The sequence below is a fragment of the Saimiri boliviensis genome, chromosome 9, assembly GCF_048565385.1.
Source record: "Saimiri boliviensis isolate mSaiBol1 chromosome 9, mSaiBol1.pri, whole genome shotgun sequence".
In the NCBI taxonomy this organism is placed as follows: Eukaryota; Metazoa; Chordata; class Mammalia; order Primates; family Cebidae; genus Saimiri; species Saimiri boliviensis.
This window is the reverse complement of record NC_133457.1, coordinates 52,754,336-52,772,845: the sequence shown is the minus strand read 5'-3', so window position 1 is coordinate 52,772,845 and position 18,510 is coordinate 52,754,336. Positions and strand designations below refer to the sequence as shown.

Sequence of the window (18,510 nt, the reverse complement as noted above, 5' to 3'; positions counted from 1 at the left end):
AGGCATTTGGCAAGCATTAAAAAATAGCATCTGCTCACTTAGATGAGCCAAAATGAGGAGCAATTTCTGCAGAAAAAGTGGTGGGAGGAGGTGCATGGATCATAAAATTTTAAAAGAGCAAGAGATAATGTTTACTGGAATTTTTAATCACTTTTCTTGTGTATATGTGCCTCCTAGAGAAGGAACAGTGGACTTTATTATAGTTAAAGGAGTAAAAAGGAAGAGAATTATAGTATTTATCATTTGTTTTTTCATTCATTCATCACTCAAAAAGCATTTACTGAGCACCTGCTGAGTAGAGAAGAGTATTTCTGTACATGTTTCCACGTGCTTGAAGCTACAGCTGACTCCCTCCCTTCCCTACAGAGACTGACATATTTCCACCGATGACATGGTCATTGTGTTCCAGGGAAATCAGTCTTGTCTGGGACTGGCTTTGACTCTCCTGTTATCTTGCCAACAGCCATCCTTACCCCACCTGGGATGGAGATTACCAAGGATGGCTTGCACCTGGTTATTAAGCTGGAGGACCTGGGGCCCCAGTTTGAGTTCCTTGTGGCCTACTGGAGGAGGGAGCCTGGTGCCGAGGTAAGACTCTATCTAGCCTTGGCCTTTGAGTCAGGCTTCTGTGAAGAAAGCACAGATCTCTGAGGGTGAGCAAGGGAAGCTGGCCCTTGCAGTGCTCACTGTCTAGGCTGCCTGGGGATGAGCCATCCTGGGCGAAGTGTGCAAAAGATTAGAGTATGCTGATCACCCCATCAGCCTCTTCTCCAAAGAACTGCCTTGCTCCATCCCATGCCTTGGCTGGGAGCCTTTCCAGGCCAGATCTGCTGAAGTGTGGGGCTGCCCCCTTACCCTAAACTCTAACCTAGTTGGACCCACAATATCTTTTCAATGAATTTTTTTCTCCCTCCTCAGCTCATCTCCTCAACCATATAGGGGCAGCAGTCAGGGTTTCTAGATCAACAGGATGATTTCAAAAGCACACAAGGCTGGTACACACCTCCTGAGGGTATATATCTTGGCAAGGTGCAGAGGTAGAGGCAGGACCCAGGAGCTGCTTATGAGTAAACCCATCTAACTATGAGCAGGTGGACCATGCAGAATGCCCACTTGGGGTGCTGCCCTCTTCTTTGGAAGGGTGCTATAGCCTGGGATAGGTGGGAGGCCAGCCTTCACAGAGAGAACAGCCAGACAAGCAGCGGCAGTATAAGGAGTGGAGCATGAGCAGGAACTAGAGGACACTCTGACCTGTGGAGCCTCTGTCCAAGCTGATATGGTGACAAGGCGTAGAGGCCCACTCCAGGTAGCACAAGCAAAGATAGGCTTTATCACAAGGATTAATACAGTGCAATAAGGGGCCCTCACACATCTATGAACAGAGCTGGCACAGGGCTAGGCTGCAGCCTCGCTTAGCCATGGCGCTTGCTCCTCTCTGGTTGGTGCCCCCTCTTGCACATTTTCTGTGGCCCCTTCCCATCTTATTCCAGGCTGCGATCTCTCATCAATGCTTCCTACTCATGCCTGTGATGTGCCCCTGAGCCCCCTCAAAGCCTCTCAGGCCTGACCCCTTCTCACTGGGTCCTCTCTCCTTTGTCCCTGCTTCTCGCTCTCGGTATTCAGTTTCCCAAGACCAAATCCTCAGAAGAATCCAGTTGGTCTTGGTGTCTTATCAGGCCAAGCTTCAGGGGTTTCTGGTAGCCAGCTCACCCGTGATTGGACCCTTCTCAGGCCAAGGGTACCCTTGATCTTATAGCAGTGTCTGGACTCAGAGCCCATGCCCCACCACCCATTCAATGAGGGCCATAGGTTGGGTAGCTTCCATGAAAGGTGGTGTGGAGAGGTATAACGCTGGGTTCCAGTATTTACCCCTGCTAGGAAAGGCCCCATTGTAGGATATGACATTGCCAGCCAGGAAGATGGAGTAGTGTTGGGGATAGATCAGGGCCTGAGCAGGAGGAAGCATGTGGCTCCCTCAGATTCACTGGGATGGAGCCTGCTCCCCACCCTTGGTAACCGGCGGGGCCAGGGCTAAGAAAGGAGCATGTACCCTGAGTCATCTGGGCTTGGTCCAGGCAAGCCTCTACAGGCTCAGATGTAGAGCACAGCTTCAGGGAGGGGCATGGAGGTGGAAGTGTGAACAGATGGATGGACAGATGGGTGGATGAGTGAGGAGGTGCTGCCCGTGGCTCCACTGCACTGATTCCCTGGCAGCAATGGCCATGCCAAGCCCCTCCTCAAGTCAGATTTTCAATGTTCAGGTCTTTGTGTAAATGTTGCCCTATCAGACAAGGCTTCTCTAACCACTCTGTTTAAAATGGTGCCTCCTCATCACCATCTCTTTGCTTTGCTTTTTCCTTCACAGCCGTTATCACCACCTGAAGTGTATTTTTTTTATTGTCTGTCTCACCCCATGTAAGCTCTGTGAGAGTGAAGACTTTGTCCATTTTGTTCAATGCTAGGTCCCTGTTCCTAGAGCAGTGCCTAGCACATAGTAGGTGCTTAATAAATATGATTGAATGAATGAGTGCCTGAATAAATGCATGCGTAAGTGAGAGGGGACATTTGTGTGCATCCAGAAAGGAAGCATCTGCAACTTTCCTTCCCTGGCTCTTTTTGCCCTTTCCAGTCCTCCTGCCTTCTGGGAATAACTGTGTTTTCTTTTCTCTCTCTCTCTCTCTCTCTCTCTCTCTCTCTCTCTCTCTTTCTCTCTCTCTCTGACTCTCTTTCTCTCTTTTGAGACAGAGTCTTGCTCTATAGCCCAAGCTGGAGTTCAGTGGCATGATCTTGGCTCACTGCAACTTCTGCCTTCTAGGTTCAAGCGATTCTCCTGCCTTAGCCTTCTGAGTAGCTGGGATTACAGGCACCCACCACCACGCCCAGCTAATTTTGTATATTTAGTAGAGACAGGGTTTCACCATGTTGTCCAGACTGGTCTTGAACTCCTGACCTCAGATGATCTGCCCACCTTGACCTCCCAAAGTGTTGGGATTACAGGTGTGAGCCACAGCTCCCTGTGTTTTCTGTGTTTAACTGTGTTTTCTGTGTTTAACTGTGTTTTCTGGTTTCCCAAAGGAACGTGTCAAAATGGTGAGGAGTGGGAGTATTCCAGTGCACCTGGAAACCATGGAGCCATGGGCTGCATACTGTGTGAAGGCCCAGACATTCGTGAAGGCCATTGGGAGGTACAGCGCCTTCAGCCAGACAGAGTGTGTGGAGGTGCAAGGTAAGGATGGCTTCTCTCTCCTTGGAGCCCTGCACAGGTGATAGCCCCTCCTGGCATGTCTGAGAGGCCTACTGGATTCCTTTGGTGCGCTGACCTGCCTCACAGGCTGGGTAGGTTCCTGTGGTTAAAGTATGCATGTCACTCTGATTCCCCTAGAGGCAGGAGTCCACCCTGGAGCTGGGTGGGGTTACTCAAGCAGCTGTCTGAAACACTTTCCCCCTTAAAGCTTCCTAGGCCTGGGGGCCAGATATTGCAAGACTGGTTTACCTGTGAATCAGAGTCTGCTGCAGGAGACGCAGCCACAGGCTTCAGAGGGTCAGACCTTGGACCCTCTGAAGACTGTGGCCCACATTGTATAATACCACAGCTTTTTTCATTGGGAAGGGACCTTAGGGAAAGTCTAGAGAATCCTCTTATTTGAATTACTTTTTTCTCTGGAATATTTTAAAGTCAGAAAACCTACAATGTTTAAAAACACTGAGCCGGGCGCGGTGGCTCAAGCCTGTAATCCCAGCACTTTGGGAGGCCGAGGCGGGTGTACACAAGGTCAAGAGATCAAGACCATCCTAGTCAACATGGTGAAACCCCATCTCTACTAAAAATACAAAAAATTAGCTGGGCATGGTGTCACGTGCCTGTAATCCCAGCTACTCAGGAGGCTGAGGCAGGAGAATTGCCTGAACCCAGGAGGCGGAGGTTGCGGTGAGCCGAGATACGTGCCATTGCACTCCAGCCTGGGTAACAAGAGCGAAACTCCATCTCAAACAAAAACAAAAACAAACAAAAAAACACTTTGAAAAGAAGCAAAACCAAACAAGACCCTACATCCCATGATCTGTCACTCAAACATCACTAGTTACGTTTTTGTGTATAGCTTTTCAGTCTTTTAAAAAGAGCTAATATATTATTTTAAATATGTAGTACACTTATTTATTTATTTTTCTTTCTAAAACAGTTTAGTTTATATGTACAGACAGTGTCTTGCTGTGTTGCCTGGGCCATGGCCTCCCACAGGGCTGAGATTACAGGTGTGAACCATCACACGCGGCTCATTCAGGGCATCATCCTTCAGTCGTTGCCATGTGTAGGCACATGCTGTAGTTCTATAACATACACATTTTGTGTCTGCTTTTTCACAAATATCATATCCATGACATTTTTCATGTAGATTTCTTGATTACTATTTTACACTACTTTTTAAAATTGTACAAGTCAAGCTTGCTTGACAATCCAAACAGCAGCAAAGCATGTAAAGTAAAAAGTAGGGCCAGGCATGGTGGCTCACACCTATAATCCCAGCACTTTGGGAAGCCAAGGTAGAAGGATTGCTTGAGCCCAGGAGTTCAACACCAGCTTGGGCAACATAGCGAGACCTAGTCTCATGTTAATAAATAAATAAAGAGGTAAGTGTGCTCCATTCTCCCGCACATCACTCAGGAGGTTTCCTTTGGTGAGTTTGACGTTTAATCTTCCAGGGGTTATCTGTGTAATACCAATGCTCACATATACAGATGGGATGATATTGTACCTACTACTCTATACTTGGCTTGTCTTCACTCAGTAGTATATTGGGAACATTTTTCATGGCAATATGTATGGATCTACCTCATTTTTAAAGGGCTGGGTGTGGTGGCTCATGCCTCTAATCCCAGCACTTAAGGAGGCCTAGGCAGGTGGATCACCTAAGGTCAGGAGTTTGAGACCAGCCTGAGTAATGTGGTGAAACCCTGTCTCTACTAAAAATACAAAAATTAGCCAGGCATGGTGGTGCATGCCTGTAATCCCAGCTACTGGGAAGCTGAGGCATGAAAATCGTTTGAACCATGGAGGCAGAAGTGGCAGTGAGCCAAGATTGCGCCACTGCACTCCAGTCTGGATGACAGAGTGAGACTCTGTCTCAAAAACAAACAAAAATCCCAAAAACACAAACAAAACCCGATGCATATGTATACGTCAATATATGTAATGTAAATGAAGGGCTGTTGCTGTAGTTCAGATGTTGCTAAGAACTGATGTATATAATTATTTCCTTCCTTGGAATTAGTTTTTGGAATTAAAATTTCAGAAGTTGGGGAGAAGTAGGGATATGGGCACAAAAAAACAGAAAGAATGAATAAGACCTACTATTTGATAGCACAACAGGGTTGACTGTAGTCAACGATAACCTAATTGTATATTTTAAAATAAAGAGTGTAATTGAATTGTTTGTAACCTAAAAGATAAATGGTTGAGGTGATGGCTGCCCTATTCTCCACGATGTGCTTATTTCACATTGCATGACTGTCTCAAAACATCTTGTGTACCCCATAACTATATATGCCTAGCATATACCTTCAAAAATTTAAAAAAAAATTGCAGGAGTGGATGAAAGGGTATGAACATTTGTATATCTCTTGATGTGTACCCCCCAAATATTTTCCAAAACCATTGAGATAATATACAGTGCCCCTAGCCATAAGTCAACCAGCTATTCCAGTCTCATTGGCTGGGCTACCCTTCACATTGCAGGTGAGTAGCCTGGGCCAGAGAGGCTAATTGAGTTGCTCAAGGTTACACAGAACAGAGAAATGGGAAAATAACCTGACCCCTCTTCCATGTCTCCAGATGCTCAGATCTAACCTTTTCTGCTACATTTATTGGTAGAATGACTGTGAGCTTCAGAGCCAGTCCTACCTGGGTGACCTAGGGTAGGTGACTTAACCATTCTGAGCATAGATTCCTCTTCTATAAAAGCAGGGATACTCACACTCATTGTCAAGAACAAGCAACTACATGTCCAGTCCCTAGCATAGTTCTGGAAGGCCATAGTAATCCTAGCACACAAAATGGGGGCTTCATATCTTGTAGTTATTATCTGACTGTTTTCTGAACCATTTCCTCTATAACATGAATCAATGCCAAGAGTGAATTGTGAAACACACTGTGTTTTGAGTTACTGCCCAGCCCCATTCTGCGCTGTTCTCTTTGAGTACCTCCCCCTCATCCTGTCCAGGGCCTGGCACTCTGCCTTCCTCCTGGCAGTGGCGCCAAGGTACATGCTAACACAGCTATTGGCTTTGCACATGATGCTCCACCCTTTCATGTCACAAGGAAAAGATTTTAATCTTCTCTGGGGCTTTCTGGAATCCATGCCTTAATCTGGATTCTAAAAAAATGCTTTTAATGGTGGTAATTTTGGTCACTAAAGCACACATCAAATCTCAGGATCTTGGTATCTGCCGTCTTGGTCAATGTGCAGAGTCAACTCCAGGAAACTGGGGGAGGCTCAGGATTGAAGATTTACTCTTCCCTGCTGTTTTCTAAGCCTGCTTTTATCTTTTGTTTCCAGGAGAGGCCATTCCTCTGGCACTGGCCCTGTTTGCCTTTGTTGGCTTCATGCTGATTCTTGTGGTTGTGCCACTGTTCATCTGGAAAATGGGCCGGCTGCTCCAGTACTCCTGTTGCCCTGGGGTGGTCCTCCCAGACACCTTGGTAATAGATCTAGTTCTTTATTTCTTTCAGTATGACACCGACCAGATGTAGTTTGGGCCTCAGTTGGGCATGGGCACATATTTCCATGGTGGGATTATACGCATCTCCACAGAGAGGGGAGAGGAATACTTGTAGAAGACTTCACTTCTAAGGGTACTAGAATAAATCTTCTTTCTCCAGAGCATGGTGGCCTCCCTGAGGCAGGCCACCTCTGCTTTCTCCCAGAACCTGGGATGCAAAGAGAGAAGATGCGTTGCCCAGCCCAGGATGCTCAGTATTGCAGGAGTCCTGCATGGTCTTACCCTTCCAGACTGGCCTGCTGAGCATCTTGGCCTCTTCCAATTGTAACAGCAACTACGCCCAATGACCTGTTCCAACACAACTTACTCAATTCACATGCCAAAGCCTCATTGTTCAGAGTGAAGAAGATGTATGTGAAAGGCATGGACTGTGCTTTGATCTTCGTGGGGTAGGGTGGGGTGGTGAAGGGACAGCATTCTGGACCTTCATAGTGACTGCCTGCGGTTAGGGAACCTTACCTGTATTCTCAGATCCTCGTAAGGCCAGAATTCTTATCTTACTGCTGAGGGTCCTGGACCACAGGTCTGGGTCTCTCCAGTGGGTATAGGACCCATGCACCCATGCTGTGGTGGGGGAAAAGCAAAAGCAGGCCCCCAACAGCTCCCCCATGTTCCCTGGCTGCCTCCCCAGATGCTTTCCCCCAGCCCCCAGACCTCAACCACACAAAGCCGTGCAACAAAACAAAACAAAACAAAAATAACAAAAACAAAATAAAAAAGCTCCATCCCTGTCACCTTAGGGAATTCTCACAGTTCTCTCCTGAGAGGAGGGAGCCAGTGTCAGCTTCTGGAAAGCAACTAAAGCCAGAATTACCTGTAGCTTATACATGCCCATGGCTCCTTATCAGCCTGGAGTCACTCTGAAAGCAGTCATTCTTGGCTGGGTGCTGTGGCTCACACCTGTAATCCCGGCATTTTGGGAGGCCGAGGTGGGTGGATCATGAGGTCAGCAGTTCAAGACCAGCCTGGCCAAGATGGTGATACCCGATCTCTACTAAAAATACAAAAAATTAGCCAGGTGTGGTGGTGAATGCCTGTAATCCCAGCTGCTCAGGAGACTGAGTCAGGAGAATCACTTGAACCTGGGAGGCAGAGGTGGCAGTGAGCCGAGATCGCGCCATTGCACTGCAGCCTGGGCAAAGGCAATAAGAGCGAAACTCCATCTCAAAAAAAAAAAAAAAAAAAAAAAAACGAAAGGAGTCATTCTTGTGACATCTCTGTGGCCCTGCTTTCTCTCCCTACACAGGAGGAATAACTCTCCCTGTAATTCAGTCTTTAGGACAGCCCTCCACTCTGTTATCCTAATGCCAGATCTCCCTTCTCTCCCGTCCTTCCAGGTAGTCATAACAACTTTAGCTGATAGTAGTACACGGCTAAGTGCCAGATACTGTTCTAAGGCTTTATATTTATTGACTCATTTCTTGTCATAAAGTAGCAGTGTCCTTTTGAACAGTTCCCCTCCATCCTTCTCTGAATGACTGAATGGCTTACTGCTCTGCATAAAGGCAATGGGGTGTATCAAACACAGGGGGGCAAGGTGGGCCTTTATTATCCTTTAGCAAGAATTTGAGGGCCTCAAAGTACCTTGAAGCATAAAAGGATATGTATTCAGCAGTTATTGGGCAGGTGTTTTATAAATATCAATTAGGTCAAATGTTTCATGGTATTGTTCATATCATCTTTGTCATTATTTTTTTGTATATTGTTTAATATTGAGAGTAGGATATCAAAGTGCCGCTATGAGTGCTGGTGTGTCTGTTTCTCTCTCTCTCTTTTTTCTGATAGTTTCACTGTTGTCACCCAGGCTGGAGTGCAGTGGCGTGATCTCAGCTCACTGCAACCTCCACCTCCCGGGTTCAAGCAATTCTCCTGCCTCAGCCTCCTGAGTAACTGGGATTACAGGTGCCTGCCACCATTCCCGGCTAACTTTTGTATTTTTAATAGAGACGGGGATTTCACCATGTTGGCCAGGTTGGTCTCAAACTCCTGACCTCAGGTGATCCGCCTACCTTGGCCTCCCAAAGTGCTGGCATTACAGACGTGAGCCACTGCACCTGGCCTGTTTCTCTCTTTATGTCAAAATTTCCTTACCTATTTTGAGGCTTTGTTTTAAGCATATTCACATTTTGACATTTAAATGTATTCATATCTTGTTATGATTTCTCAAGTAATGGAGTCTTTTATCATTTTGATACGTTTTTCTTTATCTCTGATAATATTCCTTAGTGTGATATCAGTATGTCCTTTTTTTTTTTGCTTTTGCTATTTGGTATATCATTTTTTTAAAATACATATTTTTACTTTAAAGCTATCTGTATATTCATATTTAAGGTGTGTCTCTTATAGGCAGCAAATAGTCTTTTCTGTTATTATTTTTTGGTATAAATCCATTCTGACAATTTCTACTTTTAAAATGGTATTTTTAGTCCATTGGTTTTTTTTTTTTTTTTTTTGAGATAGAGACTTGCTCTGTCACCCATGCCGGAGTGCAGTGGCATGATCTTGGCTCACTGTAACCTCTGCCTCCCAGGTTTAAGCAGTTCTCCTGTCTCAGCCTCCTGAGTAGCTGGGACTACAGGTACATGCCACCACACCCCACTAATTTTTGTATTTTAGTAGAAATGGGGTTTCACCATATTGGTCAGGCTTGTCTTGAACTCTTGACCTCAGGTGATCCACCTGCCTTGGCATCCCAGTGTTGAGATTACAGGCGTGAACCACTGTGTTCAGCCTCCATTAACATTTAATACAATGATATGGTTGAATTTAGGTCCACGATTTTATTTTCTGTTTCTTCTGTTTCTTGGTTTTCTTTTTCTTTTTTTTTTCCCTCTGTTCTTCTTTTTATGCCTTTTTTTGGGTTAAAATTTGTTTTGAATTTCATTTTAGGGACTTTTTAATTATTCTTCCTCACATTGTTTTTTTCATGATTGTCGTAGGAGTTAAAATATACATATTCTTAACTTTTCACAGTCTACTTAGAATTAACATTATATCATTTCACATGAAATGTAAGAATCTTGGAGTAATTTTGGCTTTACAAAGTCATATATATTTTAAAGATATTTAAAATAATCTTTTATATTTACCCACATATTTACCATTTCTGGAACTCTTTCTTCTTTCTGAGATTTGCATTTCCATCTGATATGGCTTCCTGCTATTTTATAAAACTTCCTTTCTTTTTTTTTTTTTTGTTACAGGTTTAATAATATAGAACTGCTAGTGACAAGTTCTCTTAGATTTCTTTTATCTGAAAATGTCTTTCTTTTGCATTCATTCTTGAAGGATATTTTTGCTGGATTCTCGGTTGACCATATTTTTTTCTTACTACTTTATTTTTATTTTAAATATTAATTACAATATTTCAAAAATAATACAATTTTATTTTAACAGAGACATGATCTTGCTATGTTGCCCAGGCCGGTCTGAAACTCCTGGGCTCAAGCAATCCTCTTGCTTGGCCACCCAAAGTCCTAGAATTTACGGTGGTGAGAGCCACTGCCCTCAGCTCTCTTACTACTTTAAAGGTATTGTTTAATTGTCTTCTAGCTTGAATTGTTTCTGATAAAAAAACAGCCATGATTTTTTTTTTTTTTTTTTTTTTTTTGAGACGGAGTTTCGCTCTTGTTACCCAGGCTGGAGTGCAATGGCGCGATCTCGGCTCACTGCAACCTCCGCCTTCTTGGTTCAGGCAATTCTCCTGCCTCAGCCTCCTGAGTAGCTGGGATTACAGGCATGCGCCACCATGCCCAGCTAATTTTTTGTATTTTTAGTAGAGACGGGGTTTCACCATGTTGACCAGGATGGTCTCAATCTCTTGACCTCGTGATCCACCCGCCTCGGCCTCCCAAAGTGCTGGGATTACAGATTTTTTTTTTTTTTTTTTTCTAACATCATTCCCATATGTGAAATGTGTTCTCTTTCCCTTGCTGCTTTTACATTACCATTGGTTTCACCTGTTAAATTATAACATGCCTAGATGGGGTTTGTGTTATATTTATCTTGCTTATAGTATATTGAGCTTCTTAAATCTGTAAATGTATATATTTTAAAGCAACAATTTGGAAAAATTTCAGCCTTTTTTTTTTTTAAATTTTTTTAGAAACCAGGCCTCACTCTGCCACCGAGGCTGGAGTGCAGCGGTGTAATATCGCTCACTGCAGCCTCAACCTTCTGGGTTCAAGTGATCCTTCCACTTCAGCCTCTTGAGTAGCTGGGACTACAGGCATGTGACACTGCAATCAGCTAATTTCTAAATTTTAGATAGAGACAGAGTCTTGCTATGTTGTCCAGGTTGGTCTTGAACTCCTGAGCTCAAGCAATCCTCTTGTCTTGGCCTCCCAACATGCTGGGATTATAGGCATGAGCCACTGCACCTGGCCATGGCTAATTATTTTATTTTTTGTAGAGATAGGGTTCTCCCTATGTTGCTCAGGCTGGTCTGGAACTCCTGGGCTCAAGTGATATTCTTCTGCCTTGACCTCCCAAAGTGTTGGGCTTATAGACATGAGCCACTGCTCCCAGCTCATATTTCTTTAGTTGTTTTTTTTAATTTCATTCTCTTCTCTCCTTCTGTGAGTCCAATTTTATTTATGTTAGACCTGCAGATATTGTCTCCATTGATTCCTGAAGCTCCATTTATTTTTATAAAAAACTTATTTTCTTCTTCTTTATTCTTCAGATTGAATAATTTTATTAACCTATCTTCTTGTTCACTGACTCTTCTGTTATCACCAGTCTGATTTTAGGCACATCTAGTGAATTTTGTATTTTAAATTTCAGATACTGTATTTTTCAATAATAGAATTTCCGTTTGTTTCTTTTTTTATAGTAGATATCTGCTGAGATTTTCTATTTGCTCATTTGTTATGAGGAAATTTTCTTCTATATCTTTGAGCATAATTTTAATGCCTTTGTCTGCTTCACTTTAAAATCTTTGCTAATTTCACTAGGTGAGTCATGTCAAGGTTGGCCTCTATTGATTGTTTTTTATTTGGTATAGGTCACATTTTCCTACATTTTGTATGTCTAGTGATTTTGGATTATAGTCTGGATACAGTCAACAATATGTTATAGAGATTTTGGATTCTGTTATGTCCTCTGAAAACCGTTGATTTTTTTTTTTTTTTCGTTTGTTTGCTTTAGTAACCAGTGAGTTTGGATGAAAGACTCAACTTTGGTCTCCTATGCATTAGGCAGTTGATGTCGATTAGACTGTTTAGCCTTAGACAGACTGGTAGGCGCTTTCCCCACACCTGCCCCTCACACAGTTCAAAGGTCAATCAGAGATTTGGGCAGAATTTATGTACAAAATTTGTAGCTCCCCTTTTCTGGCTCTCTCCTTTTTGGGATGTTTTTCTCTTGCTTTCTAACTTCTGAGTTTGCACAAGTCTGTTTTTTTGCTTTTTAAAAACAGTTGCGGTGAGCCGAGATCGTGCCATTGCACTCCAGCCTGGGTAACAAGAGCGAAACTCTGTCTCAAAAAAACCCAGTAAGACTGCGACTCTTTATGGTAGCAGGTGGGACTTGCCTTCAGGCAAGGAGCTGTGAAAAATGGGAAACTCATTGGGTGACATTATCTTCTTCCAAGCATGAACTTTCAGTTGCTCTACCATGCTTTAAGGAATCTGTTTTTAATATCTGGGTCAGTTTTGAAAGTTGTTATGTGAGGAGTGTTGGTCGGACAGGTGCTTCTCTGACATATGTAGAAGTAGAAAACTGCAATAAAAGAGGAATTCCTTGATCTAATTCAAAGCAATGGTAATGGTAGGGAGCATTTCTGGCTGAGGCATGTCAATAGTGCCTCTTTTTCAAAATGGTAAAAAGCTCAGCCTTCCTCATCTGGGCTCCACCAGTTGGTCTTCTGTTGTGACTTCTCTCTTAACTCTGCTGCCCATGCTTACCCTCAGTCTCTCTTATTTTTTCTCTTCTAATTCTATCAGGGGGATAGAAGAGTTTTTCTCTCTACCTCAAGATCAGGGGTATGAAGATCTTTCCAAGACCCAGTGCCTTGTTAGTGAGGAACAGGGAAAGAACCATGTAAAAGGTCAATAACTTACAGGATTTCAGGTACACAAGAAGAGCCCTCAACTGGTAAGATCTCCTGAGAATCCTGATGCATCTTGAGCCACACCCTAAAATCAGCTCTTAGAGGAAATGAAATAGCTTAGATGAGACCAGAGACTGGAAGGCCCTATGGCGATATGACCTATGTCATCCATGGCAGATAGACATCACCAACCTTGACTACCTTTTGCTTCCTTGTTCTCTGTTACCATTTTTCCCACATCATTCTGATGTCTGTTCCTACGTGCATTCCCTTCCGTAAGGCTTTTAACTTTTATTCTTATTTCACTCCAAGATTTTTAAAGTGGACAAATTTCCCCACAGTGCTGTGTGAGAGGCAGTTCACTAGTGTCTGTTAAATCCCAAACACGTTCTTGAGCTGTGAATCAACATGGCCACCTCCCCTCTCTCCGCCATGACTTTGGCATAGCCTAGCTGCATTTCTACATTTGTGTTTCTTACAGATAATTCTCCAAACTATTAAAAAGTGATTTTCAAAGTCAACTCATCTTTCCAACTAAACCATGGAAAATTACCAATCAGAAATCCCTGACAATTCTTCAAAAAGGTCTACTGAGTTTGTGTTTAAATCAGAAACATTTCGTGTTTACATCTAAAATTTTATAGTAGGTGATGGTTGTTCTCTGAAATATGACATTAAGAATTTTTTCCATTAAAGTTTATATCACCAAGTTAACAGTCTAAAGCAAAACTATATATGCAAGGAAAATTATATTAATTCTGCCAAGTATATATTCTCTGTTGAAAAATATAGTTTATTTTCTTTCTTTCATCCATAATTGCTTCATGGGCATGGGTGCTTTGGTGCTAAAGGATCTCCGTTTCCTTCCTGTGACTCACTTTATTCTTTCCCTTCTAGCTGCCACATTCTACTGTAATGTGGGTAGCAAGCATAAAGATGGCCCAGATTAGTAATTCTTCAGTCAACCATCCAAGTATGATCTTGCGTGCTTCATAGAAAGTGGAGTTTGTGAACTCAGATGCCTCTGAGTCCACACGGTACTGGAAAGAAGAAAAATAAAAAGGAAAGAATGTGCAGTGCAATGAATGTAGCTCAACAGGGAGGGGGTTGGGGATCATGGCAAATATGTTTCATCTTCTCAGCCACAGCAGGTTGCTAGCAAGAGGAGGTGTGAGCCCATGCTGCCGGATCTCCAGGTTTTAAATGAGAAGCCCAGAAATCCAGATTATATGAGATCTCTTGATTTTTAAATGTTAAAAATGAATTCAAATTTTACAAATCTGCCCAGCTTTGCTTCAAAATTAGTTCTAAACTGTGGGACCACAGTTTCGCACCTTCCAACATTTTGAGATTTTGCTATTTGTTTTACTTTAATGTGCTAGAGCTGCACTGTCCAATACAGCAGCCACTGATCACATGTGACTGTTAGACACAGAAATGCGACTCGTCCAAATTCAGATGTATCGTAAATATAAAATACAGAATGGATTTTGAAGACAGAATAAAACAAGAATGTAAAATATTTCTGTCATTTAAATTTTTTTTTTTTTTTTTTTTGAGACAGAGTCTTGCTCTGTTGCCAGGTGCCAAGCTGGAGTGCAGTGGTGTGATGTTGGGTCACTGCAACCTCTGTCTCCCGGGTTCAAGCAATTCTCCTGTCTCAGCCTCTTGAGTAGCTGGAACTGCAGGTGTGCACCACCACACCCAGCTAATTTTTGTATTTTTTAGTAGAGACAAGGTTTCACCATGTTGGCCAGGATGGTCTTGATCTCTTGACCTTGTGATCTGCCCGCCTCAGCCTCCCAAAGTGCTGGGATTACAGGCGTGAGCCACTGCGCCTGGCCTTCTGTCATTTTTTTTTTTTTTTTTTGAGACGGAGTTTCGCTCTTGTTACCCAGGCTGGAGTGCAATGGCGCGATCTCGGCTCACCGCAACCTCCGCCTCCTGGGTTCAGGCAATTCTCCTGCCTCAGCCTCCTGAGTAGCTGGGATTACAGGCACGCGCCACCATGCCCAGCTAATTTTTTTGTATTTTTAGTAGAGACGGGGTTTCACCATATTGACCAGGATGGTCTCGATCTCTTGACCTCGTGATCCACCCGCCTCGGCCTCCCAAAGTGCTGGGATTACAGGCGTGAGCCACCGCGCCTGGCTGCCTTCTGTCATTTTTAAGTGACATGTTAAAATGATATTTTGGATATATTTGTTAAATAAAATGTATTATTAAAATTAGTTCCACCTATTACTTTTTACTTTTAAAAATGTGCTACTACATTAAAAAAATTACATATGTGGCTCACATTATATTTCTATTGGACAGCACTGTTCTGGAATTTAAAAAATAATCAAGTATGGCCGGGTGTGGTGGCTCATGCCTTTGGGAGGCCGAGGTGGGCGGATCACCTGAGGTCGGGAGTTCCAGACCAGTCTGACTAACATGGAGAAACCCTGTCTTTACTAAAAATACAAAGTTAGCCAGCGTGTTGGCGTATGCCTGTAATCCTAGCTACTCAGGAGACTGAGGCAGGAGAATCACTTGAACCTGGGAGACAGAGGTTGCAGTGAGCCAGATCATGCCTCAGCACTCCAGCCTGGGTGACAAGAGAGAAATTCTGTCTAAAAAAAAAAAAAAAAAAAAAAAAAACAAGTAGGGAGTGAGACATCCTGAGAACTTGCAAATAAGGACGAAGGAAGACTAGCTCAATGAAGCGATGTCTCCTGGGGTACTGAGGTAGAGGAAACCATTGAGTCTATTGGTGCCCATGTGTCACCCTTGGGAGTGATAAGGGGAAGGACTGAGAGAGATAACTGTAGAAGAACCTAGAGATTTTGGCAGAGGTGAGCAGGCGAGTAACAGGTGCGAGAGTCCGCTTGAAAAGTTGATGTCTGCATGTTTATAACTAGTAATGATTATGTAACGGGGCCACTGGGAAAAGATGGCGGGAACCTGAAATATGAGTAAAGAAGGGACTCCCATTTATGGAACATCCTCTGTGTCTTGGGCACCATGCTGGGTGGCATTCATAAAGCATCTCAGACCAGGTCATAATTCTCAGAGCTCTCTGGTGGAAGATGGTTAGGGTTTTGTTGTTGTGGTTGAGACAGGGTCTCGCTCTTATACTTAGGCTAGAGTGCAGTGGCGTGATCAGAGATAACTGCTGCCTTGACCTCCTGGGCTCAACTGATCCTCCTGCCTCAGCCTCACGAGTAGCTGGGACCACAGGCATGCACCACCACACCTGATTAGTTTATTTTTTGTGGAGAGAGAGCCTCACCGTGTTGCCCAGGCTGGTCTGTAACTTCTGGGTTCAAGCAGTCTGCCTGTTTCAGCCTCCCAAGGCAGGTGTGAGCCATCAAGCCTGCCTTAAAATTTTTTTTAAAAACCAGAATTACATTTTGGGTTTTTGTGGGGCACAGTCTTAGAGTGAGGAGTTCTGACCAAGCAGGACTTCAAGGGAACTGTAGGTAGTGAACAGGGAGATGATCTTAGCAAATGTTGGAAGCCACTGATCTGAGGAGGGGTTGAAATTGTTTTTTGGTTTTTGTTTTGCTGCTTGGAAATTAATTAATCAAATAGTTAAAATTTTAATAATGTTTTTTACTATTACTACTACTATGCTCTAATGAATATTAATGAAAATTATTTTTCAGAAAATAACCAATTCACCCCAGAAGTTAATCAGCTGCGGAAGGGAAGAGGTCCATCCCTGTACCATGGCCGTGATGTCTTCTGAGGAAATCTTCAGGGTCTGGATCTCATAGGCTTGGGGAAGGGCCCAGGTGAAGCTGAGAACCTACCTGGTGTGCATGACATGGAAACCATGAGGGGACAAGTTGTGTTTCTGTTTTCCTCCACCAACAAGGGATGAGAGAAGTAGGAAGAGCCTGTGGTCTACACGTCTAGAAGCATCCGTCAGAGGCAGACTGGTTTGTCTAACAGAGCACTGACTGGGGGTTAGGAGATGTGACCTCTAGGCTGAGGGCAGCCATTTGCTGGCTGAGCAACTGGGAAAAGTGACTTCATCCTTTCGGTCCTATGTTTTCTCATCTGTAATTGGGGAATTAACTACACACCTGCTAAACACACACACACACAGAGTCTCTCTCTCTATATATATACACATTGTACACATATATCCATCCTACACTTTCGAGGCTAGAGGGAACTGGTGACACTCTACAGTCTGCCTGATTCCGTGTTTCTGGAGAGCAGGACGCAAATGTGTGATAAGAATGATCAAAGACTCTACACACTGGGTGGCTTGGACAGCCCATGTTCCCAGAAGAATCCTTGAGAGAAAAGGAAGAATGGGAGCCATGGCGCTGATTTCACTTCAAGCCAGATGCCGGTGCAGAGGTGAATGGCTCAGTGAGCACTACTGAAAATGCGATGTGCGTGAACACAGCAGATCCATGAACTACTGTAAAGTGTTGACAGCGTGCACACTGTGGACAGCAGGTGAAATGTGTGTGTGCAATGCGATGAGAATGCAGAAGTCAGTAATGTGTGCGATGTTTGTTGTGCTCCTTTTTTCCTGTAGAGCTGCTAAAGTACAGAATTTAGCAAATAAAAAGGGGCCACCCTGCCCAAAAGTGTCTTTAAAGTTCTAGGTACATTGTCAACTTCAAGTCCAGAGAGGCTCCAAAGGACACCTTTGGTCAAGGGGACTGGGGGTGGGAGTGGGGGCGGGGGAGGAGCAGCCCCAGGAGTCCAGAACCTGGGGCTGCCTGGGTAGAGGCAGCCTCTGGCTGCGTGAGAACCCCAGTTGAGGCAGCTATAAGCCTCACCTGGTCAGGGTGATCCTGGGCCTTTCCTGGAGGCCCAAACCCACAGGAAATCCCTGGAGGACCCTCTTTTCCTTGACAGCTTAGTCAGGGTATCCCCAGCCCCTCTTAGTCTGCTCATTTAGAACCTACCTCTGGAAGCTTCTACCCACCCCTCTCCCCTACCAGGTAAAGAAAAGAGCCAACCGCAGAGAAGGAGGAATAGGGGGAGGAAACTTGTTGAGGGGCAAAGGGATTGATGAGCAGGGCCTGCACTTTGCCTTCTAACCCTCTCAGAGCTCAGGAACCTGAGCTGGTTTATCTCCACCCCCGCTTCCTGGACTCTTTCCAGCCAGACCAGTGGTGGGACAGTCTAACTGCATCAACTGAGTGTTTTCCAGAGGCCACAGCCCTTCACCACCTGGAGGGGTCTCTCAGGGAGCATGAGATTGCTGAAGACCTGTTCCTTCTTTTCCTTTGATTATTTTGTATGCTTCTATGTGTTGTCTGTTAGAGTGTGTGCTAATTTTATATTTGACCTAAACTGGAAACACACTTTCAGTTTGCAAAAACAAAGACCATATTACTCTACCAGACATCACCTTCCCTCCTCTCTCTTCCTGCCCCCTTATGGTGGGATGGTGAGGGGCACTATCCTTCTGCCCCAGCCCAGGCCCAGAACCAAGAAAGGACCCCACCTCCCTCTCTCTGCTTGAGTCTCTCACAACTAGTCCCAGTGCCCATCCGTTTTTTGGCATGTATAGGTATACAGAAATTTCTCTTGATTCTTCTCCTGTCTCTCCATGTCCTGAACATGCATCTGTGGTGCTCCAGCCATGCACCAGACCTGCCAAGCCCCACTTGTGGAGGGGCTGCCTTCTCTACAGCTGACCGTTCCCTCTCCCCTGGAGCACTTCT

The 18,510-nt window shown here is 44.2% G+C and overlaps 1 protein-coding gene across 1 annotated transcript in view; it reads left to right on the top strand.

Annotated features, from left to right (window-relative positions):
• IL20RB (interleukin 20 receptor subunit beta) overlaps positions 1–17,432 on the top strand; it is a 40,046-nt gene extending 22,614 nt beyond the window's left edge. Inside the window, exons 4-7 of the mRNA XM_003930956.4 lie at positions 464–588; positions 3,076–3,226; positions 6,555–6,697; positions 16,480–17,432. Coding sequence (XP_003931005.3) covers positions 464–588; positions 3,076–3,226; positions 6,555–6,697; positions 16,480–16,590 — 530 coding nt within the window. The 3' untranslated portion in view covers positions 16,591–17,432. The remainder of the gene's footprint in view (positions 1–463; positions 589–3,075; positions 3,227–6,554; positions 6,698–16,479) is intronic.
• Positions 17,433–18,510: the final 1,078 nt, after the last annotated feature.